The sequence below is a fragment of the Cervus canadensis genome, chromosome 1 (assembly GCF_019320065.1).
Source record: "Cervus canadensis isolate Bull #8, Minnesota chromosome 1, ASM1932006v1, whole genome shotgun sequence".
NCBI classification, from domain to species: domain Eukaryota; kingdom Metazoa; phylum Chordata; class Mammalia; order Artiodactyla; family Cervidae; genus Cervus; species Cervus canadensis.
In genome coordinates this window covers 69,509,546-69,537,537 of record NC_057386.1, presented here as the reverse complement: position 1 = coordinate 69,537,537, position 27,992 = coordinate 69,509,546, and the positions used below count along the sequence as shown (strand labels likewise).

The window sequence follows — 27,992 nt, the reverse complement described above, 5'->3', positions numbered from 1 at the left end:
CTGGTTTGGCCTTGGGTTCCGCCTTGGGGGAATGTCCCGAAAGAACAAGTGAAGAAATCCTGAGGCTGGTGGGTTGGCGTTCTCTTCTGTTATCTGTCCGCGGAGTCGTCAGTGACGCCTGCAGCCGCGGCAGGGAGGGAACGCCACCACCCAAGGAAAGAGCGAGAAGGCCGGCAGTTGCGGGGCAGAAACGAACTGAGTGCAGGGTCTTTACAGGCTGGTCCCGTTCGGCGCCGCTCCCCTCGAGGCCATGGTGCCGGCGGAGCTCTGGGCAATCCCCAGGTGAGGGCAGCGGCTCTGTCGGGGATTCCACCGCGGAAGAACTGGGTCGATGCTTTGTGGGGAAGAAAGAATGTTGCCCTCACTGCTCCCCGGTAGCCCCGTGAGCGGCCGCGTTTGTGGCAGCAGCAGCAACAGTAAGCACGGCGTGGCCCGAGGAGGCGGTTCAGGCTGCTGGTAGAGTCGCTCGTCGGCTCTTTTTCCGTAATATGCGAGACGAAAAAACAGCCCAAGAACAGGGCTCCGCGTTACCATCTACTTCGAGCTTTTTTTCCTTCCTACGTGGAGCTGATTTATGCGGAAACATGCCTTGCACTTGTACCTGGAGGAACTGGAGACAGTGGATTCGACCTTTAGCGGTGGTTCTCTACCTGTTGTCCATAGTGGTTGCGGTTCCCCTCTGCGTGTGGGAATTACAGAAACTGGAGGTAAGAGGGTCCCGCATCATCAGCCGCAACCCTCTCTTCTACCCTCCTGTCCATCTGAGGTAGCCTGTTTTTACCCGGATGCTCCAGGCTTTAATATCCTGAAAAACATGTCATGTAATGAACCTAGCAGAACCGATGTCTGGCTTGTGGTTGTTGACGGCTTTTCAGAGCATGCTACTGGTGGAGGTAGAACTGAGAAAATAAAATATAGCAGCTTCGGAGATCACTGTTTTGCAGGCAGTCATCCATTTCCTTAAAGTAAGATAACTTTATTCCTGAAATCTGTTCTGTTCAAGTACTGAACTTAGTTAGATCTACCTTAAGGACCAGGTGTAGAATATTATTAGCATTTAACTAGCTTCCTTAATTAAAGGGTTGAGTTGGTTCGACTTTGTTCTTTGTTTTTACTTTAAAATTGAACTCTTAGCCAACAAAGTTTTCAGGGAAAAATGCCTTGTATGTTTTTTGATGTCATATTCTTATTATGACATCAGTAAAGTACTATAAGCTGGAAGACACCAAGGTAAATACTTAACTAAGCACTTTGTAAAAAAAAGTTGAAATGAACTTTTAAGTTTGAAGTCAGTAAAACCCAAGGGACTACTTTTACTTAGAAACAGCTGTTTCACAAGAGTTATGACAAGACCATGGCAATTTGGGGCCTTTTGTGTGGAAATATTTTTATATAATTAAATTGCATTAATATATGTTTGTTTTCCGTATGTTCACTCAATTTTTTTGTTCACTTTCCCATACTAGCATAGCCCATATAGTTTTTTTTTAATGTTAGTAGACTATTACACTACATTAAGTATTTCTCATTCGTTAGAAATTTAGATTATTTCCATAATTTGTCTACCAAACTTCATGTATAGACATCTTAATACGACTAGAGATTTCTTACTTTTAAGTATTTCTCTAGACTCTGAAATATAGGAGCTATTTTAAAGATTAATTATATGTATCATAATCTAATTTAAGATTTCTCTTAGTTGTTGGTGTCAGTGACAAATAGTAGTCAATCTAAAGAAATGGAAAATTTTATTCAAGACAAACAGAATTATAGCCTGGGAGACAACCTCTCAGAGAGCTCTGAGCCCTGTTCTGAAGAGATACAGGGGAAGCCTGTATATATGTGATTCTGGCTAAGGAGGCAGATGCAGTCAAGTACTAGGTAGAAGATCACTAGTCACAAGCAACAGGCTTGAATTTAGTGAGTTTCTAAGGTGGCTCAGACGGTAAAAGCCTCTGCCTACAATGCGGGAGACCCTGGTTCAATTGCTGGGTCGGGAAGATCCCCTGGAGAAGGAAATGGCAACCCACTCCGGTACTCTTGCCTGGGAAATCCCATGGACAGAGGAGCCTGATAGGCTACAATCCATGGGGTTGCAAAGAGTCAGACAGGACTGAGCAACTTCACTTTCACTTTCACTAAGTATGGAAAGATGCATGAATCCAGGTTCATAAAAAAATTTCTCCTGAAAATATCTGACTGTCTGAAGGCCAGTTTTGCTAATTTTCCCAGAGTCTGCACCGCCCCCCGCCCCCAACACCCTGGATTCCTTCCAGGGTGTATTGTAAGTCAGCACCCACAGTGGCTAGTGACTTGATTCTCAAAGAACTGGGTGGGCAGTATTTGTTATTTTACAGTCCTTTCACTTTCATTCTTAATTTAAACCAAAGTTTGGGAGGCATTTTGTGACCAATTTGTCCCATGGGACTGGGAATGCTTGTTCTCAGGTCAAAAAAGGATTCTCAAGTTACGCCATTCAATGTACTATTACTGAACTAAGCCCTGTCAGCAGTGACCAAAAGCCGATGGGCCTCTGTCTTATGTTACTGTCCAGGAAATGGTTCCCTCTTGTTGCTTGTTCCCAGGAAGAAAAAGTTACACTGTTACAGTCATGGATCTTATGTAACTATGTATTGGGTCAATCATTTCAAGTGGCCTAATCATTAGTTTTATTGGAAATTCAGACACACATTTGGTAGTGCCAGAACCAATAACCATAAACAGGCATGAATGCAAGTAATTTAGTTAGTAACATTACTAAGGTTATAAGTAAGTATTTAAGTTTGAAGTTTGTTACAGCCCAGCATCTCCCCAGGTCTGACCACTCTTCAGCTCCAGTCACCATCTTTAAGGGGAGTGATAACGTTGGCATTGCACATAACGCTTAGCAGTGGACATGAACTTGGGCAAACTTCAGGAGATGGTGAGGGACAGGGAGGCCTGGTGTGCTGCAGTCCATGGGGTCGCGAAGAGTCAGACAACTCGGCGACTGAACAACTAGAGAAAAGCTCACCAGAGACGTCTGCACTTACAGGTCAAGTGGTGGGTCATCATGACCCCTCTCAGAATTGAGAGAGGAATGCTGTCTTCTAAAGAGAGAAAGTGATCATTCTGTTTGAGCAAGTACTTCTGCCATTGGCGAGGTCTGGCTAACACAGTGCAGATGCGCAATGTACCCCAGAGGGGCGGGAGGACGCCAAAAGTCAGAGACAAAGTTCTGTGTGAAAATTTTTCTTGTTTAGCTTTAAAATGTAAATTTTTATTTCATCATTGATGTCAGCTCTGCTTTTTCTGTACCAGCTTTGAATGAATGTTTTAATCTGCCATCCCTTCTGCTAACACCCTGAGCCAAATTCTCATCATGTATTGCCTGGACTATTCTGAACACACTAGCCAAAGTATCTAGTGAAAACATAAGTCACGTTATGCGTGTCCTCATAAAGTTTTCCAGTCACTGCTAGTCCCGGATTAAAAGCCAGTATATCCCTGACTGTGGCATCAAGCCCCAGCATGATCTGAACCCACCCCTCCCTGTCTCACTCTGACTTTCTCTCCTTAGTTCCTGAACCTCCTCCACACTGGCTTTGCTCAAACATGTAGGGCACGCTCCCTCCTTAGGGCCTTTGCACGTCATAATATGCCTTTCCCGAGATGCTATTTTCATTGTTTGTGTCCTTCAGGTTTTTCCTTCGGTGTCACCCAGCTCCCCTGTTTAAAAATTACAAGCTTCTTTTCCTCAACTCTTCATATCCTCTTCTCTTCTTTATATTTCTTAGGATTCACCAGCATAGAACATGATTTATATTTTACTTGTTTTCTCCTTTTGCCCAAATGTCTGATACTTAACATATGATTGTTTGAGTCCCAGTGATATTGTATTCCGTATGGTTAGAGAGAGAAACGTGGCACCTGCTCTCATGGCACTCAGCGATGGAGACCAGCACAACCAACAAAAACAGATGAGTAACTGATGTAAAATGCGGTGAGGAAATGAAACAAATCTGACAAGTGAAGCGCAGGGCAGCATTGGTACACATCCTCCAAAAACAACTCTACCAGCCCGTGGAAAATTAAGTGGAAGTGGAAAGAAGTTAGAAAGCTCTTCAAGGTGGTTCAGAGGGTGTACAGGCTATGATGACTTATGGCCCAAATCCGGATAGCAGAAATAGAGATGGAAAAGTGAATTTTAAGCATCATGGAAATTGAAGAAACAGAGCTTGACAGGGGGTATGATTGAGGAAGAGAGGCAGTGAGAGAAAGGGGGACGTCAAGAACCACTCTGAGGTTTCAGTCTTGAACAACAAGGTACATGGTGATGCCAGGTCCCAAGATGGAAACTCGATGGATTCAGGTTTGGGAGCACTTGAGTTCTGCTTAGGACGCATAGCTCAAGGTCTGTGAGAGACATTCACACGGGCTCGTCAGATATGCGTGTGCTAAGTTGTTTCAGTCGTGTCTGACTCTCTGCGACCCCACGGGCTGCAGCCTGCCAGGCTCCTGTGTCCATGGGGCTGCTCCAGGCAAGAATACTGGAGTGGGTTGCCACCTCCTTAGGGGATCTGCCTGACCGTTCCCATTGCAGGCAGATTCTTTACCGACTGAGCTATGAGGGAAACCCCAGAGGCATCCGGGCAAAAGCTAAAAGTAAATGTGGAGTGAAGAAGTGGTATCAGTATATGAAGACAGGTTTTTGTTCATTTTGTTTGTTTTGAGTATTTTTTTTAAACTCAGGAGAATGAATGGCACAGTAGATAGAAAGGAGTGTGGATTAAGTGAGGGCCTCCCCACCATTGTGTTTTGTTAAGATGTTAGAGACACTACTACAGCATGTCCCTAAGATAAGGTGTAATTTTCTTTATGCTTTAAAGTCCTGAAACAGGAATTATCCCCATTTTACAGATGTGGAAACTGAGACTTGGAAGTGGCTAAAGTGACACTGTGCTAAGTACTTAGTAATCAATCATACGCATTATTTACTGGATGAGTTTATGTCTTTAAAATGCTTAGCGCTGTCCCCAGCACATAGTAGGTGCTCAGTAAGCCCCTAATTACAACTCTTTTGTTTTTAAAATAGCACTGTTGTTATTGCTATTTATTTGCTGTTGTTATTGTTATAGTGGGGCACCAGTGTGATAGCATTTTTGGATCACATTTTCACTGGGATTAGGTTCACAACTGTAATGTAAAGCAAAGTTATATGCATCTGATGAAGCACTGGAAAAAGTAGTTGACATGTTTAGAGCCGGTATTGTATGAAAAAAAATACTTAATCTTTTAAACACCACAGTCACAATGCTCACGCTGTTAGAAGTCCGTGGGAACTGAGGAAGCAAACTGGAGGTTCGGCTAGCCCATCCCAGGCCCATGAGGAATATACTCAGGACTGGAGCGGCCAGGCGACCATCTGTGCCACCATCTGTCTCACTCTTACTGGGCTGAGCGTGTGTTTACATATATAGAGGTCACGTAAGTGACCTGCACCCCTGATGCCGCACTGCCCTGCTAGTCCTGTGTCCCAAGAGGCCACTCTCTGAACGTGCTTCCTGCTTCTCCCTCAGGAGAAGTGAGCTCAGAAAGCCCTCCTGCTTCTCTCTGCTCTCTGCTCTGAAGGCCGTTGGCTGAGGGACAGCTGACTCAGTTCTGGATGCTGGTCTGTAATGGTTTTTTCTTTCCTCTCTGCTTTCTTCAAATTACCTTAGGAAAAAAATCTACACTACTTGTCTCCTTTTTTCTGAGCCCAAAAGTGGCTGATAAATTTAATATTAATCGCATCCTTCTGTCAGTGTGTCTCAAGTGTGAGTAATTTATTTAGAGAGAAATGTAAATTAAAATAAATGTAGTAATCATATTAATAATTTGTGCAGATACCTAGAGTAAGATCTTATTTTATATTACTTTAGTAGAACATATTATATAATTTTATTATATTTTATTATAACGTTACATAAACATGTACACACATACGATAGGTTCAATTTCTTATACATACAGCTTTTTAAATAGCTCAAAAACCAAAACAGTTATAAGACCAGTGATTCAAATTAGTAGCATTAATGTGGACGAATGATGCTTTTCTAAAGTGGAATCACCACTTGCAATGTAAAACTAGTACTAACTCTCCTATGCAAGATTTCTAAAATTTGGAATCACTATACTGAAATGAGTCCATTCTCCAGTCACTTGTTTTATGATCATTTGAAAAAGAACTTCGTTACAGCATACTGAGGATGCTTGGCTTTAGTCATGAGCACATCCGTTTTCTCTCAAGTCTACCACCAAGTTCTACCTTTTAGCACTAAAGCAGTCATAAAAACAAATGTAGGCATTAAAAGTACTTGGCAATACTGTTCTTAATGATCACCTTATAATGAAGAAGATCTAGGGTAAGTTACTATTATTGCCATCATTAAAATGAGTTGTTGTTTAATTGCTAAGTCATATCCAGCTCTTTTGTGACCCCATGGACTGCAGCTCTCCAGTCTCCTCTGTCCATGGGATTTCCCAGGCAAGAATACTGGAGTGAGTTGCCATTTCCTTCTCCAGGGTGTCTTCTTGACTCAGGGATCGAACATGAGTGTCCTGCATTGGCAGGCGGATTCTTTACCACTGAGCCACCAGGGAAGCCCAGTACTGAATTTTAAATGAAATTGAGTCAAGCAGAAATCTCTGGAAAATTATTGCTCAGACATTCTTTTTAGAATCTTCACCTCTGCATATTCACTTTTGACTTACTGCTTTATTAATTTCCAGCATTCAGCAAGACTTTTTAATCTGCTTTTGAAGTTTTCCATACAGTTGAATGTAGAAATTCATTGTTATAAAAATACATTTGTTCTCTATACTTTTGTTTTCTACTTCTGTAATCTTTGACTCTTGATGAAAAAAAAATCTTGTTCAAAACAGCAGAAGATAGAAGTTGTGGACTTCAGTTCTATTTCCATTAACTGCTCAAACTCCTCAAATACTAAAAATAAATTCCCAGCTTTTTTGCTTTAAAAAGCTAACATTTGCTTTTTTTTTTTTTAATTAAAAGGATTCACTTTCAGGAGTACAAGGAATAAAATTTATTCCAGAGGGCTCCTCAGATGGAACAGAGGTTCAAATAAATTTTTTTTTTAACCAGAAAATGAGTGAATTACTTTAGCTGTGCCTTAGGATGAAGCAGTTCAAATTATATTTTTAGAAACTGAGCTTTTAAAGGAAAAATATTGATCAGATATTGACCTTAAAAAGAAATCAGATCTTTTGAAAATGTCTTGTCCTGAGTTGATAATATTGTGTATAAGAGACATGCGTGTGTCATGTCCAACTCTGCGACCCTATGGACTGTTGCCTGCCAGGCTCCTCTGTCCTTGGAATTTTCCAAGCAAGAATACTGGAGTAGGTTGCCATTTCCTCCTCCAGGGGGTTCTCCCTATCCAGGCATCAAATCTGCATGTCCTGCATCTCCCGTATTGGCAGGCAGATTCTTCACCACTGAGCCACCTGCAAAGCCCTGCGTACTCTGACAGGGCAATCTGTATCAGCATGGGTCCTCTGGACAGGTCCCTTGAACACTGGCGGTGCTTATTAGCCAATGGGAGGATTAAAAGACATGATGCATGTAAAGAACTTAGCAAAGTTATCAGGCAAACAGTACTCAGTAAGTGTTCTATTCATATTTTGTGTAACAGTAAAATTTGCAGAAAACTTTGGTAAATTTTATCCCAACATAAAAACAGAGGAATAAACCAGAAGATTTTTAGATTTGACTTATAGAAAATTCTAAAATTGCTGTACATCCTTAATCACAAAAATCAAATATAAAAGGCCAATAACAATCTGAGGGAAATGACATGGGATTAATATTCTTAATGTATGCAGCGCTGTAACTAAAGACCATATGAGGAAAAATCCACCCCCTCCTTCCATAAAAGCACAAATAGGCTGTTATTGAAGAAGAAATAAAAATAGCCACTAGTTATTTGGAAAATACTGAGCCTCAGTAATAAATAAAATTTTAAAATACAAAAATCATATTTACCTGTTTAGTTTTAATCAGAGAATTATACCATTATGTTCTTTGCTTCTTAAGGTTGGGATACACACCAAGGCTTGGTTTATTGCTGGAATCTTTTTGCTGTTGACTATACCTATCTCGCTTTGGGTGATACTACAACATTTAGTGCATTATACACAACCTGAACTACAGAAACCCATAATAAGGTAAGTCCTTATATGTTGATTCTACTAGTGTTGTGTTGGCTTATCTCATAAAATGTAAATGTTATGTAAAATGTAAAGAAATTTTTATCATGTAAAATGTTTTAAATTTATGTTTTTTGCTTTCTAAATAGGATTCTTTGGATGGTACCCATATACAGTTTGGATAGTGTAAGTATGCTTCATTTTAACTCATTAACTAGAAACTTGTTTTATGATACTAACTATAATTAATGTAATAAAAATAATGTTATTTGGCAGTAAGGAGTCAGGTTAATAAGTGTTTTTAATGTTAATAAAGAAGATAAAGCATAACCATAGATATGGCAGATGTTTTAAAATTTCAAATGAGTTGTTCTTAGTCCTCTAAAGATTGTAATACTTAAAATTACCTTGTCATCCTCTTTATTTATTACAATATTTATTTAGACCAAAATAGAAATCTTCCCCAGTGGATCTGAGTATATGTAATTGTTACAAATAACTGCTTTAATTTGATTAAATATAAAGAAAATGTCTTTAACATCATTTTCTATGGTCATGTCAAGAAGTTTCGGATTATATTAATATTGAAGAACTCAAGTACATAATGTAACTTTTCTCTTCATATTCATTGTTCACCCCCCAACACAAATGTTTTTGTTTACCAATATGCAAGACGTTTATTGCTTTAAAAATTCATTTCACAGATTGCATGGTAGCCCTCATAACATTAAAATTTAGCAAGTTTGATATAAGTATGTGACAAGACAACTCAGGTTTTAAAATAGGCCTATTGCAAGTGCCATGAATTGCAGTGGTAATTCCTTTTATTGTAGTGAGAACTGTTTTTAACATCTATGCTTCTTCATAGTGGATAGCTTTGAAATATCCCAGCATTGCAATATATGTGGATACCTGCAGAGAATGTTATGAAGCTTATGTCATTTACAACTTCATGGGATTCCTTACCAATTATCTAACTAACCGCTATCCAAATTTGGTATTAATCATTGAAGCCAAAGATCAGCAGAAACATTTCCCTCCTTTGTGTTGCTGTCCACCATGGACTATGGGAGAGTAAGTATGTTTGGTTTTAATTCTTTAAGTTTGGTTTTACTTAAACAGATGTAAGTGTCATTTCTCTGCAGTATGTAATGTTCTATATGCAGGACAAAAAGTATAAGACAGAGTCCCTACCCTCATGTAGTTCATAGTCAAGTTTGAAGACTTAAAAAACACGTTTTTATAATCCACACATACGAGTTAGTTTCTTTTACATTATTTACCCTAAATAGAAAACTGACAAAGTTGTAGGGGGGAAAAACCTTAGAAATCATTTAATCAACATTCTTTTACGATTGGAAACCAGAGCCTGCAGAGATTAACTTCCTCGAATCACACAGCAAGTTAATGGCAAAATCGGGTCTAAGACTCAAGGAGAAGATAGTCTAGGTGGGGAAACGGCATTGGACATGAAATAAGAGCAACAAATAGCAGTGTTTATTCTAGTTGTAGGTAAGTTAGTTGACCTTATTATTCATTCATGTAGGACGGAAAGGAAATAAAGCCTGCAAAGTTAAGTTGAACCTAAGATTTCATTCACTCTATGAATGAACCACTGGATGTTTTTCAGCAGGAAACATTTGAAGACTGGCATTTTAGGAAGATTAATTTTAAAATACTATACAAGACTCATTAGGAGGAGAGGAGTCCAGAGGGGGAAATAAATTACGTTATTAGAATAGTTCATTTGTGAGATAAGCTGAAAAAGAGGGGTGTGGAATTGAAATAGAAAGGAAAGATAATAAGAGAATCCAATGGAGAATCAATAAGACTTGATTGCAGATAGATGGGTATGTAGGTGAAATTTGCAAGCCAAGGTGGGTGGAATGACTTGGAGGAATCAGTGTAGATATACGCCCTAGGGTTAGCTACATTGCCTTCCATGCAATACAGAACCACTTTGACAGCATCAGCACCAAATGTAAGTGTCTCCTTAACACCCTTGCAATGACAGGAAGCCACCTGGCTATTTGAAATAATAAACTCCTAAGGTATTTGTTTGACAAATATGTATTGAACACCTAGTATGTGCTAGTATATAGATATATCATAATACATATAACAGATGTAGAACTCATGGAACTTACAGCTTGGTTAGAAATTAAATGAAGACACAAATATATAGTTAGTCACTTCAGGAAGCACTGTGAGGGAAAAACAACAAGAGCCTATGAAGGAGGATAGTGAGAATAACGGTTGGGGGTGGAAGGATATTGTACTCAACTCCCAAATACAGTCAGAACAAACAGGGATTTATAGCCAAAGAGATTGGGGTGGTCACTGGATGGAAAATTACCAAGAGGAGACATCAGGGTAGGGGGATTCTCTCTAAACTGCCCTAAAAAGAATGTTACTTAAGGCAGACCAAGAAGACATCAAGAGTGAGGGATGAGGAGCTGGATTCAATATCAAGGGTAATCAGATATTGGGGCATAGGGTGAAATGATGGAGGGGCGGTGGTAATAGGTGTCTTAGCAGGATTTTTTGCTCAGACTGATTTCCCAGGCCAAGAACAGGGCCTAGCTGATGCCTAGTTGAAAAGAAGGCTAAGAGGAACCCTGTCTAAAGTTTGGTCCAGGAGAGAGATTATCAAGTGAGAAGCCATTATAGGATGTTAAGCAGAGGGCTGATATCCACATTTCATTTTCAGAGATTACTGTATTCTTTGTGTACTGAACTGGAAGTGGGCATAAATGCAAGAGATTGCAGTGGTCTAGTAAATATGATGACGATGGTGGAGGTGGCAATGGCAGCTTGGTTTTGATCAGGACTCCTCTGTTAATACAGAACCTGAGATGTGGTCCTAGCTGCCTCTTCAGGCTGGCTCATCCCAGTTAGTAGGTGGTCAGCTAAAACCCAGAACCTTTTTCAAGTGATGCTATAGACCAAAATTTCCCTTTTCTGTGCTTGTGCAATTTATTTGTTCCTAACTACACAACTATAAACCAGGTTTTCTTTCCTTGAAGACTTTAAACGACCAAAGCCATGCAGTTTGGGGATATGGTTTTAGTAATATAAAACTTCTTATTCGCTTGTATATAAATACAGTTTAGGATACCAGTCTCCTTCTGTTGGATAACTGGTGTTATATGTCTGATCATTAATCAGCCTGTTGCAGTTGAGGATAATTCAGTATGATGCTTTGGTTTTAAGCATTATACTGAATTTAAGATGCAAGTTTCCAGTCTTTAGATGTAAAACTGCATCTGCTTTTTAGACTATGATTTATGTGACATATGCAGTGAGCACAATGAGTTTTCTTCTATGAAGACCTAGAAGACCTCCTAGAACTCACACCAAAAATAGGTGTTCTACTTATCATTGGGGATTGGAATGCAAAAGTAGGAAGTCAAGAGATACCTGGAGTAACAGGCAAGTTTGGCCTTGGAGAGCAAAATGAAGCAGGGCAAAGGCTAACTGAATTCTGCCAAGAGAATGTACTGGTCATAGCAAACACTCTTTTTCAACAGCACAAGAGCAATTTACACAAAGACATCACCAAATGGTCAATACCACAATCAAATTGATGACATTCTTTGTAGCCAGAGATGGAGAAGCTGTATACAGTCAACAAAAACAAGACCTGGAGCTGACTGTAGTTCAGATCATCAGCTTCTCATAGCAAAATTCAGACTTAAACTAAAGAAAGTGGGGAAAACCACTAGGCCAACCAGGTACGACTTAAATCCCCTATGACTATGTAGTATAGGTTATGAATAGATTCAAGAGATTAGATCTAGTAAACAGTGTGCCTGAAGAACTATGGTCGGAGGTCTGTAATATTGTGCAGGAGGCAGCAAACAAAACCATCCCAAAGAAAAAGACAAGCAAGAAGGCAAAGGGCTTATTTGAGGATGCCTTACAAATTGCTAAAGAGAAAAGCGAAAAGCAAGGGAGAAAGGGAAAGGTACATCCAACTAAATACAGAGTGCCAAAGAACAGTATAGAGAGACAAGAAGGCCTTCTTCAATGAATAATGCATAAAACTAGAAGAAAACAACAGAAGGGGAAGGACTAGAGATCTCTTCAGAAAAACTGGAAATATCAAGGGAACATTTTGCCCAAAGTTGAGCACAATAAAGGACAAAAATGGTAGAGACCTAGTAGGTACTGAAGAGATCAAGAAGAACTGGAAGGAATACACTTAAGAACTGTACAAAAAAATCTTAATGTACTGGATTAATAAGATGGTGTGGTCAGTCACCCAGAGCCAGACATTCTGGAGAGTGAGATCAAGTGTGCTTTAGGAAGCACTGCTTTTAATAAAGCAAATGGATGCTGTGGAATTCCGATAGAACTATTCAAACCCCTAAAGGATTATGCCATCAAGGTGTTGCATTCAATGTGTCAGCAACTCTGGAAGACCCAGCAGTGGTCACAGGAGTAGAAAAGGTCAATCCTCATCCCAAAATTCCTAGGAAGGGTAGTACTCAAGAATGTTCTAAACATCAGACAGCTTCACTCATTTCCCATGGTAGTCGGGGCTTCCCTGGTGGCTCAGCAGTAAAGAATCTGCCTCCAGTGCAGGAGACCTGGGTTTGATCCCTGGGTAGGGAAGATCTCCTGGAGGAGGGCATGGCAACCCACTGTAGTACTCTTGCCTAGAGAATCCCATGGACAGAGGAGCCTGGCAGGCTGTAGTCTCTAGGGTTGCACAGAGTCAGACATGACTGAAGCGACTAAGCAGCAGCAGCCCATGTTAGTAAGGTTGTGCTTCAAATCTTGTGGGCTAGGAATTATGCAGACCAAGAACTTCCAGGTGTCCAAGCTGGGCTTAGAAAAGGAAGAGGGACCAGAGGTCAAATTGCCAGCCTTCACTGGATCATAAAGAAAGCTAGGGAATTTCAGAAAAACATCTACCTCTGTTTCATCAACTGTGCTAAAGCCTTTGACTGTGTGGATCATAATAAACTGTGGAAAACCTTTAAAAGAGGTGGGAATAACAGAACATCTTACCTGTCTCCTGAGAAACCTGTATGTAGGTCAAGAAGCGACAGTTAGGACCCTGTATGGAACAACTGATAGTTTCAAGATTGAGAGGGGAGTACGAGAGGGTTGTCTGCTGTCACCCTGTTTGTTTAACCTGTATGCTGAGCACATCATGAGAAATGCTGGGTTGGATGAGTTACAAACTGGCATCAAGATAGGTAGGAGCAAGATCAACAACCTCAGATACGCGGATGATACCACTGTAAAAGCTGAAAGCAAAAAGGAACCAAAGAGCCTCTTGATGAGGTTGAGGGAAGAGAGTGAAAGAGCCGGCTTAAAATTAAAATAACGAAGATCATGGCGTCCGGTCCCATCACTTCATGGCAAATAGAAGGGGAAAAGGTCGAAGTAGTGACAGGTTTCCTCTTCTTGGCTATGAAATCACTGCAGGTGGTGACTGCAGCCATGCAATCAGAAGATGATTGCTTCTTGGCAGGAAAACGCTAACAGACCTATACAGTGTGTTGAAAAGCAGAGACATTACTCTGCTGACCAAGGTCCTTATAGTCTTGGCTATGGTCTTCCCAGTGGTCATGTACAGTTGTGAGAGCTAGCCTGTAAAAAAGGCAGAATGCCAAAGAGTTCATGCCTTCGAACTGTGGTGCTGGAGAAGACTCCTGAAATTCCTTTGGACAACAAGGAGATCCATCAATCTTAAAAGAAATCAACCCTGAATACTCGTTAGAAGGACTGATGCAGAAGCTGAAGCTCCAGTATTTTGGTCATCTGATGCAAACAGCTGACTCATTGGAAAAGATCCTGATGCTGGGAAAGATTGAGGGCAGAAGGAGAAGAGGGAGTCAGAGGATGAGATGGCTGGATGGCATCACCAGTGTAATGGACATGAACTTGGGCAAACTTTGGGAGTTGCTGAGGGACAGAGAGGCCTGGCGTGCTGCAGTCCATGGGGTCACAAAGAGTGGTGCACGACTGGACGACTGAACAACATAGACCATACATGAAATGACAACCACAAGAAGTCTATTTAAAATCTCATTGCCCCATGAATTGGTTTTCATATTTAACATTTCTTTCATCCAGTAAGGTTTTTAAATTTCCATTTGGATTTCTTCTATACACAAGTTATTTTGAAGTATATTTTAAAATTTCCAAATATAAAGATTTTTAAATTTTTTTTCATTTTATATATTTGCATTGTAGTCAGAGAATGTACTATGAGACAGTCTTCAAACGTGGTTAAGATTTATTTCATGCCCACTAGTACATGACCAGTTTTTGTGATGGGTCTCTGTATGCTTGAAGAGAATGTATGTGTTGTACTAATGAGTGGCTCTGTTACATTTATGCACATGAGGTCAGTCTTGTATTATTCAGTTTGTCTGCATTTGTGTTGATTTTACCTACTTGTTCTGTCAGTTAGTGAAAGAGACGTTGAAACTCTGTCACCGATAGTTTGTCAGTTTTTGCTTTATATTTAGATGCTGTTTCTGTTCAGGAGGGCTTGCACAGTGGCTCAGTGGTAAAGACTCCACCTGCAATGCAGGAGACACAGGAGATGTGGGTTCAGTCCCTGGGTTGGAAGGGTCCCCTGGAGGAGGAAATGGCAACCCACTCCAGTACTCTTGCCTGGAGAATCCCATGGACAGAGGAGCCTGGCAGGCTACAGTCCATGGGGTTGCAAAGAGTTGGACATGACTGAGTATGCATGCAAGTTATCTGTTCTGGACCTTTTTTTTTTTTTTGGTCTTAAAGTTATTTTGATATTAACAGATATCCTATCTTTCCTTTGTTTAGTATTTGCCTGGCTTAACTTTCTCTGCCTTTTATTTTCAGGAAAAGATAGAGAAAGTTAGTTGTACAACTTTGAGTGGTTTTAGGTGTATTACTTTTTTTTGGGGTGGTCCTACATGGAATGACTCATAGTTTCATTGAGTTAGACAAGGCTGTGGTCCATGTTGGGCTTCCCTGGTGGCTCAGAGGGTAAAGCATCTGCCTGTGATGTGGGAGACCCAGGTTCGATCCCTGGGTCGGGAAGATCCCCTGGAGAAGGAAATGGCAACCCACTCCAGTATTCTTGCCTGGAGAATCCCATGGACAGAGGAGCCTGGTGGGCTACAGTCCAGAGGGTCGCAAAAAGTCAGACACCACTGAGTGATCAGTTTGATTAGTTTTCTGTGATTGTGTTTTCATTCTGTCTGCCCTCTGAAGGAAAATATAAGAGGCTTATGGAAGCTTCCTGATGGTAGAGACTGACTGTGAGGGAAACTGGGTCTTGTTCTGATGGGTGGGGCCATGCTCAGTAAATCTTTAATCCAATTTTCTGTTGATGGGTGGGGCTGTGTTCCCTTCCCTCCCTGTTGAACCTGAGACCAAATTGTGGTGGAGGTAATTAAGATGATGGCACCTCCTTCAAAAGGTCCCATGCACGAACTGCCAAACTGCTGCATTTGGTGCCTGCAGCAGGCCACCACCGACCCATGCCCGCCAGAGACTCCTGGACACTCACAGGCAAGTCTGGGTCAGTCTCTTGTGGGGCCACTGCTCCTTTCTCCCGGGTTCTGCTGCACACAAGGTTCTATTTGTGGCTCAGACCATGAACTCCTTATTGCAAAATTCAGACTTAAATTGAAGAAAGTAGGGAAAGCCACTAGACTGTTCAGGTATGACCTAAATCATCTCCCTTACAGTTATACAGTGGAAGTACAAATAGATTCAAGGGATTAGATCTGATAGAGTGCCTGAAGAACTATGGATGGAGGTTCGTGACTTTGTCCAGGAGGCAGTGATCAAGACCATCCCCAAGAAAAACAAATGCAAAAAGGCAAAATGGTTGTCTGACGAGGCCTTACAAATAGCTGAGAAAAGTAGAGATGCAATAGGCAAAGGAGAAAAGGATAGATATACCCATTTGAATGCAGAGTTCCAAGGAGAGAACTTGGTCTCTGCCTTCCTTAGCGATCAATGCAAAGAAATAAAGGAAAACAATAGAATGGAAAAGACTAGAGATCTCTTCAAGAAAACTAGAGATACTAACGGAACATTTCATGCAAAGACGGGTACAATAAAGGACAGAAATGGTATGGACCTAACGGAAGCAGAAGATATGATGAAGAGGTGGCAAGAATACACAGAAGAACTATATAAAAAAGATCTTCATGACCCAGATAACCACGATGGTGTGATCACTCACCTAGAGCCAGACATCCTGGAATGCGAAGTCAAGTGGGCCTTAGGAAGCATCATTATGAACAAAGCTAGTGGAGGTGATGGAATTCCAGTTGAGCTATTTAAGGCAGAGGAACCAGAGATCAAATTGCCAACATCTGTTGGATCATCAAAAAAGCAAGAGTTCCAGAAAAACATCTATTTCTGCTTTATTGACTAGGCCAGAGCCTTTGACTTGTGTGGATCACAACAAACTGTGGAAAATTCTTCAAGAGATGGGAATGCCAGACCACCTTATCTGCCTCCTGAGAAATCTCAATGCAGGTGAAGAAGCAGCAGTTAGACCTGGACATGGAACAACAGACTGGTTCCAAATAGGGAAAGGAGTACTTCAAGGCTGCATATTGTCACCCTGCTTAACTTATATGCAGAGTACATCATGAGAAATGCTGGGCTGGAAGAAGCACAAGCCGGAATCAAGATTGCCAGGAAAAATATCAATAACCTCAGATATGCAGATGACACCACCCTTATGGCAGAAAGCGAAGAAGAACTAAACAGCCTCTTGTTGAAAGTGAAAGAGGAGAGTGAAAAAGTTGACTTAAAACTCAGCATTCAGAAAACTAAGATCATGGCATCCAGTCCCATCACTTCATGGCAAATATATGGGGAAACAATGGAAACAGTGACAGACTTTATTTTTTGGGGCTCTAATATCACTGCAGATGGTGACCTCAGCCATGAAATTAAAAGACACTTGCTCCTTGGAATAAAAGCTATGATCAACCTAGACAGCATATTAAAAAGCAGAGACATTACTTTGCTGACAAAAGTCCATCTAGTCAAAGCTATGGTTTTTCCAGTAGTCACATATGAATGTGAGAGTTGGACTATAAAGAAAGCTGAGTGCCGAAGAACTGAAGCTTTTGAACTGTGATGTTGGAGAAGACTCTTGAGAGTCCCTTGGACTGCAAGGAGATCCAACAGCCCATCCTAAAGGAGATCAGTCCTGGGTGTTCATTGGAAGGACTGATGCTGAGCTGAAACTCCAGTACTTTGGCCACCTGATGCAAAGAACTGACTCATTGTTAAAGACCCTAATGGTGGGAAAGATTGAAGGCAGGAGGAGGAGAGGATGACAGATGATGAGATGGTTGTATGGCATCACCTACTCCATGGACATGAGTTTGAGCAAGCTCTGGGAGTTGGTGATGGACAGGGAGGCCTGGCGTGCTGCAGTCAATGGTGTTGCAAGGAGTCAGACGTGACTGAACGACTGAACTGAACTTTTTTTTTTAATTTAGTGATTTTTTAAATTCTAATCTGACAATCCATCACTTGTACAAGATATATTTTTGTGATTATCTATGTATTCATTTATAATTTTGCCATTTTTTATTTATATCTCACTTTTCTAATTTCCTTTTTTTAAATGATTACATTTTCAAAATAAACTTAATTTGGAATAATTTTAAATTTACAGTAAAGTTGCAAAGACAAAAGAGAGATTGTCTGTTACTCTTCATCCAGCTTCCCCTAATATTAACATCTTATGTAATCCTGGTACATTCATCAAAAGGAAGAAGTAACAATGGTATAATACTATTGCTGCTGCTGCTAAGTTGCTTCAGTCGTGTCCGACTCTGTGCAACCCCATAGACGGCAGCCCACCAGGTTCCCCCATCCCTGGGATTCTCCAGGCAAGAATACTGGAGTGGGTTGCCATTTCCTTCTCCAATGCATGAGAGTGAAAAGTGAAAGTGAAGTCGCTCAATCCTGTCTGACTCTTAGCAACCCCATGGCCTTCAGCTTACCAGGCTCCTCCACCCATGGGATTTTCCAGGCAAGAGTACTGGAGTGGGGTGCCATTGCCTTCTCCATTAATACTATTAATTGCAGACTATTCAGATCTCTTCATGTTTTTCCACTAATGTCCTTTTTCTGTTCCAGAATGCACCCCAGGAATCTGGGTTGCATTTAGCCTCTTTTTAAAAGTACAGATTTTCATTAAATACTTTGAAAATGTACATTAGAAGTTTGAGATGATCCTTCTAATTATTTAATAAAGATTTTTACAAATAATTTTGAAGTTTTTCAAACATGTGGGATACGTATGTAGTAAAATATAATAGACAAGTCTATTTTATACCACCCACATTTAACAAAAATAAATATATTACAGATCCGTGATTCCTTATTTCCAATTGTTTATATGTATATATGCATGTGTGTGCATGCTAAGTCACTTCAGTTGTGTCCAGCTCTTTGTGACCCTGTGGACTATAGCCCACCAGGCTCCTCTGTCCATGGGATTCTCCAGGCAAGAAACCTGGAGTGGGTTGCCATGCTCTCCTCCAGGGGACCTTCCCCACCCAGGGATTGAAATTCAATCTTATGTCTCCTGCATTGACAGGTGGATTCTTTCCCACTAACACCACCTGGGATGATATATATATATATATATATATATATCCTTAAAAACCAAAGCTTTTTCATAGCTTATCTAATGTTAAAACTTTATATTGAGTATTTGTAATTTGAAGGTGGCTGTCTTACCATTATGGAATACATGTGTCTCACTGCAGCTCTGTCAGCGTTGGGTTACAGGCACTGCTCCAGATGCGCCTGGTAGTTGTTTACCTGTGTTTGTTGATGTTTTTCTTATTCCCTTTTTTTTTTTTTTTTTGCCCTCATTACTAGTTTGGAAGTTATACTTTCTAGTCTTTAATCTTAAAAAAAAGATATCAATTTGTATAGAATGTTTTTGTAATGCTTTTATAGATTTAACTACAGTGTCACAGTTTGTTCATTACTCCTTCTTGCATCTCAGATCTTCTATCTGGATCATTTCCTTCTTTCTGATGTATGGTTCTTAAAATTTCTTGCAGTGTCAGCATAGCAGTGGCAAATTTTCTCAGATACACTTATCCAAAAGTGTCTTTATTTTGCCTTCATTCTTGAAAGATTGTTTTGCTGGATATAATTCTTTGTTGACAAAAATTGTCTACAAACATTGTGGAGATTTTATTCCACCCTATCCTGGCATCAGTTGTCACTGTTAAGCCTCTACTTTCCATCTAGCTGTCATTCAATTATATTAGTAGGTGACCTTCCATTATATTAGTAGGTGCTGTCTTCAGCTGCATTTTTAAGACCCTGTCTTTGATATTTTGAGGTTTCACTACAAAGTATCTAGGGTTTTTTTGGTCTTAGTCCTGTTTAATTTACAGTGCGCCTCAGTCTGTAGATTTGCGTGTTTGATCGGTTCGGAAAAGTTCTCAGCCATAATCTCTTCTGAGTTCGCTCTTCCTCTGCTCCTCCCTAACTTTGAATATATTTAGACCCTCTGGTTCTGTTCTGTTCTTTGTGTCGGCATTTTTGCACTCTGGCCCATTTCTTCAGGTACACCTTCCAGTCCCTTAATTCTCCACAGCTTTCAAAGGTATCAGATTGACTAATACGTTTGCTTAGTCATCCTGGGGGTCTCAAGTTTGATTTGACAATCAGTTCGCAGAGCACTGCAGGTTTAACTCAACTCCTGCTTAGTTTAGCTTTGTAGGGAGCACAGCATGTGTGGTCCAGACATTTCCATCAAAGGTTCTTGCTACACCCCCAGGTGCAGCTCCCGGACACACCTCCACAGGGGCACTCAGTTGTCAGTGGGAGCGGACTCCCTCGGCACAGAGAAGGCGCTCAGCATGTAGAACCCCATGTTTTTCCTTCAGTCCTGGTAACCCAGGGCCTCAAGATCTGTGTGTCAGACTCGTTCTTCTCAGTTCAGATGTAATTCTTAAACTAGGGGATTTGTAATACATAGAACTGATAAAAGAGTCTTAAATAAACATTTGCCCTCAGAGCATCTTGGTCTTTTTAAGAAAGTTCCACAAGGCTCTCAGGTAGAGGCCTTTTTTTTGCTTTGTTTGGTAGTAGCTGTTTGGGGACTTTTTTGTTTTGTTTTTGTTTGTGAATTTTCCCCTATGTTAAGTGAGCTCAGTGATTAAAAACTGTTTTATACAGGATCTTTGTTTTGTTCTTTCAGAGTATCTAGTCAGTGATACTGTCTGGAATGATGTATATACAAAGGCCAAGCTTGAAAGGAAACTGAATCCTAAATGTAAATATCATTTTCTCAGTACACTTTCATACATGCAAGCCTACATGTAATTTATTTGGTACTTGGTTTTTCTTCCAGAAACACACAGGGACCCACATCCATTCTTTTTGTTCCTGTTCTGTGCTGCACTACTCAGGAATTTGAAATTAGACATAGAAAGGAAAATCTTTCAGATGTCGTTGTTACATAATTTAAAAAACAGTATTTAAATAATGTGTTTGCTTCCACCCACATTCTTCCCCAGTAGCCGTTTAGAATGACTAAATTAAAAGAATTATTCTAAAAAGGAGTAGATGTATGTATATGTATAACTGAATCACTTTGCTGTACAATTGAAACTAACACAACATTGTAAATAAAAATAATTTTTAAAAATTAAATATAAATATGGCATCATTTGTCAAAATGATTTTAATTTGGGGGCTTTGGAGAAAACCTGATAGTATAAAATTAGTAATTCAAATACTAAATTCTTTTTCTTTGACAGAGTATTGCTGTTTAGATGCAAACTGGGTGTATTACAATATACAGTCGTCAGACCATTCACCACCATCATTGCTTTGTAAGTACACAGAACTTACATTATTTTGTTTTTTTTAATTCTCATGCTCTTACCTAAGTGAAACGCCTGAGTAGAAAGCATGTAAAACTTGTTACTTGTTTATAACACGTCTCGTCTTTTATAAAAACAGTATGTATAAACCCTGCTATGTTAGAATAAATGAGGTGACCGTTTATAGGCAAGGAGTCACATAGAATTCTTCTAAATAATATTCCCTCTAGAGATTTCTAGAAAGCGTTTTCAAAATAATCTTTTTCAAGTGTTAATATTCACACAGCTTTACAGAAACATCTAGTACATGAAGTTGAAGTATGCCACTTGAGATTCATTACATGGCTTTATTTTCTAAATGAGTACTGTATTTTAAAGAAGAAAACATATTTTTCCTTTTTAAAAATTCTGTCAAGTCTTAGCATTTGAGGTAAAATGGGGCATCATTAAGCTGCCTGGTAAAACTATTCCCTAAAAATTTAAGAACATCAAATAGATTGTGTGTCTTATCTGCTTATCATGCTAGCATGCTGTCTGTTCACAAGAATGGGAAGAAAGGTGAAAGAAGCATCCAGCTCTTTATTATGCTTTTGTGCTACCAGTTCTTCAGCAGCATTTGCCTTGGAATTAAGATTAATTTACCTTTTTTTAAGGCTGCTTTATTTATACAAGTAAATACTTAGATCTGGGTTATCATAAAAGTTGCCTGCAAGACAATTTGGGGGGAAAAATTATAGTTTAGTTATAAATGTGCATTACTTGTTTTTAAAATTAGGCAGCATCATTTTTTTTAATCTAATAATTACCCTTTCTAATTCAGTGTTTTTGTCTTTTGGATTTATTTCAAATTGGAGAGATAATCATATGGTAACATTTCTAGAAAAATGTTTTTAATTTTTGAACCACCTCTGTGGCCAAAATCAAGTGATTATCTACAGAAACTTTGAAATAATCTTACTTCTAAATTTAAGTATTGGGGCTTCCCTAAGCGGGCCAGTGGTTAAGACTGCACTCCTACGGCAAAGGGCATGGGTTCAATCCCTGGTCAGGAAACTAAGATCCTGCATGCCATGTGGTACAGCCAGATTAATCAATTAATTAACTATTAATGTCAATGTTGTATTTTAAAATATATTTTTGACTTAATTATTCATTAAGTCTCATTTTTACCATTTTTTTTTTTTAGAGTCTGTGAGTTACTTGGTATATATGATGAAGGGAACTTTAGCTTTTCAAATGCTTGGACTTACTTGGTTATCATAAACAATATGTCTCAGTTGGTAAGTAAATATTCATCTTAACTATACTTAATTTAGATCTATAACTAAAATTTTTTAGGGAAAGTTTCTTCTGGAATAAAGCTTAATTGTAACTTTAATATTGAACTTGATTTATAGGAAGAATTTGAAACTTTAAATCTTTATACATACGTAAAGATATAATATCTTTGTTAATTATCTTGTGACTTATACATTGAATTGTTTATGTAATGTGGCTCAGGGGCACAGTGTTTTTTTTTTAAACACCAAAAACACTTTGTATTGGGGTATAGTCAGTTAACACTCTTGTGATAGGTTCAGGTGAGCAGTGAAGGAACTCAGCCACACATCTGCATGTATCCATTCTCCCCAAACTGCACGGAATTGTTGATTGTATTTTTTCATTGGTTCTGGTATTCATTGCATAGTTACATGGATATGTCATTAGTAAAAGCATAATGCCTCTCCTTAAAGTAAAAATCCGAGGTATATTCATTAAAAAAATGTCTTACTGGTATATGACAGTATAGGGTTTTAATAAAAGTGGGAGAGTAAAATTCTCTCATATATTTGTAATTGAAAATTGAGAATGCCAAGTTTTTTAAAAATGTTATAGAAACTGAAATGAAATGAATCCTTTCAACTTAATGTGCACTTTATTGAAAATCTTTTAATGTAAATATTGAGATTCTTTTAATTGGAGGATAATTGCTTTACAATGTTGTGTTGGTTTCTGCCATACAACAACACAAATCAGCTGTAAGTTTTATGTGTACATATACTCATCTTCCCCCCTCTAGAGCCTGCCTCCCCCTCCTGTCCCACCCCTCTGGGCCATCACAGGACACCGCACTGTGCTGCTTGGGTTATGAGAAGCTTCCCACTTGCTGATTATTTCACACATGATTATGTGTATGTGTCAGTGCTGCTTTCTCAGTGCGTCCTACCCGCTCCTTCTCCCGCCATGTCCACAAGCCAGTTCTCTACATCTGAGTCTCCATCCCTTCCCTACGAATAGGTTCATCAGTACGTTTTCTAGATTCCATGTATATGCATTAACACACGATACTTGTTTTTCTCTATATACTCGTTTCACTCTGTATAACCGACTCTGGGTTCATTCAGCTCACTACAACTGACTTAAATTCTTTCCTCTTTATGGTTGAGTTATATTCCATTGTATATATGTACCACATCTTTATCCATTTATCTGTCAATGGACATCTAAGTCGCTTCCATGTCCTGGCTGTTGTCAGTAGTGCTGCAGTGAGCATTGGGATACATGTGTCTTTGAATTGTGGTTTTCTCAGGGTATGCTCAGGACTGGGGTTTGCTGGGTCGTGTGGTGGTTTTATTCCTGGTTTGTTAAGCATTCTCTATACTGTTCTCCATAGTGGCTGTATCAATTTACCTTCCCGCCAACAATGCAGTAGGATTCCCGTTTCTCCAGCATATATTGTTTGTAGTTTTTTTGATGATGGCCATTCTGATTGAGGTGTGTTAAAAATCTTTAATGCTTTCTCCAAAATAATAGTTTAGGTACAGTGGCATGCATGTGAGTTATTAGAGATTTATAATAAAAATTAAATGCTTGTGTATTCAGAGCTTTTCCACGTTTTTATTTTCTGGAACCAATAATTCCATTTTTGGGAATGCCTCCTCAAGAAATGGCCAGAAGTACTTTTGCTTTTAATATGTTTGTATAGAAAAGGCCTATTGCTTACAAAAGCCTGGAAATAGTCCAAAGGCAGTTACTTAATCAAATATATGGAAAGAGGTACTTTAAGTGGAAAAACATAAGGCAACAAAATTTTATATTTATGATACCTGTTAAAAACCATCTTATGTGTAGAAAAGAATGGTTGGATGATGGGACTATGGACAACTTTATACTTTACTGCTTTCATATTCTAAAATATTTTAAATGAGCATTTTATAGTGGGGAAAATAAACTTTTAGGAAAATGTTTATTGCTGTGCAATGCTAATTACAACTGATTTTTTAAAATAATATCTTGAGCACTTACCTTTAAAAAGTAAATTCAGCAGGATTAACATACTGCCCTCAAGAAAAACGGTCTCCCTGATTCCTTACTTTCTGATTTCATGGGCATAGTTTTATTGAAATAGTACTTATTTAACGTGTTCACTTACAAATAATATATGTACAGTTGGTAGTAAGCTGAGCCCTTATAAAATGAATGGTAACTTGTATGTAAAAGCTGTTAATAAGCAGACAGATGTTTTTATTTTGGTTAAATGAGAGCCTTTTCTTCCATTCACGGTAGTCACTTCTTACTGTGTTTTTTGTGGGCCCTGTAAATGAACAATTAAAATCATTTTCAGAGATGATGTTACACATCTCTTCTGAAAATTTTCATATTGTATATTTTCATCCATAGTAAACTATTTAAAAGCTTCTTGTTAATCTAAAAGGAGCATAATAAAGCCTAGAAAATTTTGCCTGAAAAATTACTCTGTACCAGGCCTGGTCTGTGATTTTGATATTTCTAATACCATATTTATTTATTCTTATTGAATACGTTTAATTGTTTCTAGTTTGCCATGTATTGTCTCTTGCTGTTTTATAAAGTGCTGAAGGAAGAACTGAGTCCAATCCAACCTGTTGGCAAATTTCTTTGTGTTAAGCTGGTGGTTTTTGTTTCTTTTTGGTAAGTGTTGCTTTCTCTTAAATGTTGCCATTTCCTAAAGGGCAGTAAAACTTAGAATTTGTTAAGTCTTAATTTGGAAAAGGAATTAAAATATCTACTTACCTTTTAAAAAGTTCATTCTTTTAGCCGTCCTTGGTTTTTCAGAAATAATCAGATGGTCACATAACATTTATAAGAAGAAAATACTTTGAGACACTAAATGTCAACACTAAGGGAATCACTAAAATAAGTCATGGTTTTTTCATATAGTACAGTTTGAAAGATACACATGATACAGAATACTTAATAATGTGAGAAAATGTTCATTAGTAAAAATTTTAAAACAGATGACAAAACTATACATGGTCCCAGTTTAGTAAAGGGGGTTGGGTGATAGGGTCCTGGAAACAAATATACCAAGTATAACAATATACAAATAATACAAAGAGGGGGGAAAGAAAAATCTTTGCAATTACACCACCCAAAATGAATGACATTGTGGCCCACATCGTTTATAAAACCACAGAAAGAACGTCATACTATAAAAACCTGTAGAACTCAATGTATACTGTATAATGTATTTAGTATCCTGTAGTTATAGTTCTTTGTAAATACAGTGAGAATATAATTTTGTTGTTATTGGGTTTTTTGCTTTTGCCACACACAGTATTCTAATGTATGGATACAACTTTTTAATCAGTTTCTTATTGACATTTGGGTTGTTCCTAATTTATTTATTTTTTTTTACCATTACAAGTAATACAGAAGTGAATATTCTTGCATATAGATACATGAAACCTTATCTCATTTTAGCTGTTTAACAAGACTGGTTCCAAAAAAAAAGAAAAATAAGACTGGTTCCAAAATGTTCTTTAAAATAATCTAAATAACCAGTTAATATGTGCATAAATTAACATTTAAGTATCTGTCCTTTATTTCATTTTAAATTCCTGTCGTATAAGGTGTTAGGCATGGTCTGTGTATAGGACCAACTTAAAATGTAATGACTTGTGCAAACTTTCAAAACAAAAAAAGACTGTAAACCAAGTACCGAAGTTCTAAGAATATATAATCAAAATTCATATGATGAAACTGTACTAGACGAGTCAGTGTGTAAAGCAAACGTGTCTAATACAGTTATACAGTGTCTTCGGGAATACACTGTAAAGGCAGGGTGGTCATGGTCCACAGGTTGTGCTGGGGTTTCACTTTTTAAATGGCATATTTTTTAAACAACTGCTGGTTTTGTGCTTGATATAGATTTGGCGTTTACCTTTTCCTAACATATAGGCAAGCAGTAGTTATTGCTTTGTTGGTAAAAGTTGGCGTTATTTCTGAAAAGCATACATGGGAATGGCAGACGGTAGAAGCGGTGGCCACAGGACTCCAGGTAAGCAGTGCTGACTCCCAGCAGCACTTCACTGTTTGTTAAGCATTGTTACATGTTACCTCCTGAAGCTGACAGCAGACACATGTGCAGGCTCTGGGGCTACTGTTACCCTCACTCTACACGTGAGGGAACGGGGATCCCCACAAAAATTGGCCATACTTCCTGGTTCTTCTACAAATTAGTAACAGAACCTAGATTTCGTTATTCCTACTCAATTTGTCTGTTCTGCATTTGTCTGAGTCCTCGGCTAGTAGAAGAGAATACATTGTACTTGGCCAAGAAATACTTGATTGAAGTAGTACAAAATTGAGTTAAACTTCTGGCATTTTGTGTTTTTGTGAAGAGGTCAAAAATCATTATTTTGGAAAATGAAAATATGAGTACAGTCTTGTGAGGGAAAAAACAGCTGTTGATACTCAAGTATTTTTGAAAAGAGACACAGTGCTTTTTGCCTGCAAAACTAGATTTAAAATCCAATGTGGCTGATGATGATGTTGATGTTGTTGTTGTAGGACTTTATTATCTGTATTGAGATGTTCCTTGCTGCTATCGCTCATCACTACACTTTCTCATATAAACCGTATGTCCAAGAAGCGGAAGAGGGCTCATGCTTTGATTCCTTTCTTGCTATGTGGGACGTTTCAGATATTAGGGATGATATTTCTGAACAAGTAAGGCATGTTGGTAAGTACCAGCCATTTTATTCATTCTAATAGGCTATTGTGGTTCTCCTGCCCAGTCTGTAGAAGAGGTTTTTGAAAAGACTTTGTGTAAAACAGTACCACAATAAGGCTCTCCAGATTTGGAGGGGGGGAAAGGAGCTTAACATTTAGCATGGCAACATTATAGTGGATTTAAAAATAACCTAACTTTTGGCTAACTCAGAAAATTTTATTTTACTTTAAAGGAAGGACAGTCATGGGACATCCTAGGAAAAAGTTTTTTCCTGAGGATCAAGATCAAAATGAACATACAAGCTTGTTATCATCATCATCACAAGATGCAATTTCCGTTGCCTCTTCAGTGCCACCCTCACCCGTGGGTCACTATCAAGGGTTTGGACACACTGTGACCCCCCAGACTACACCGACTACAGCTAATGTATCTGATGACATAGGCAACGATACTGCAGGGGAGAGGAAAGAGCCGTCAGAGAAGCCCGCGGCCTCCTGAGCAGTGTGCAGGAGCAGACTGCGCTACCACCGTGTTACTTCATCACCTGGTGTCCCGCTGCTCAGGACTCTGTGCTTAGGACAAGCCATTAATGATGCAGGATTTCAACACAACGGCAAAAACCAGGTACAGCCACCTGATCTATACAACTAGGTTTTGTATATCACAAATAATCAGTCTAAATATTCTAGACTTAGACTTGACTTCTTAACACTACAGAGTATCACATACTCAAATGATAGACAATGACTACTAACCATTCCTGACATTACAGTACTCTATCAAGAGGAGGACATTTTAAAAAATCAGTGCTTCCTACCACTGCTGCATGAATATAATGCTCTGGAACTAGCAGAAAGTATAATTCAGAACTGCGAATTAGTGGACCTCAATCATAATCATGTGCCATATATGCTTACCTAACAATTATTTCTCTATTTCTCAAATGAATGTCTTTCAATAAATGAGAATTTATCATTTATTTTCTGCAA

At 38.9% G+C, this 27,992-nt stretch overlaps 1 protein-coding gene across 1 annotated transcript; it reads left to right on the top strand.

The window, feature by feature from the left end:
• Positions 1–27,992, top strand: TMEM184C (transmembrane protein 184C). Its single transcript, XM_043484925.1, has 10 exons — positions 1–707; positions 8,075–8,205; positions 8,337–8,373; positions 9,056–9,261; positions 20,964–21,038; positions 22,216–22,309; positions 24,847–24,959; positions 26,229–26,328; positions 26,841–27,012; positions 27,236–27,992. The coding sequence occupies exons 1-10, from the start codon at positions 489–491 to the stop codon at positions 27,499–27,501; spliced, it is 1,413 nt and encodes a 470-aa protein (XP_043340860.1). The 5' UTR covers positions 1–488; the 3' UTR covers positions 27,502–27,992.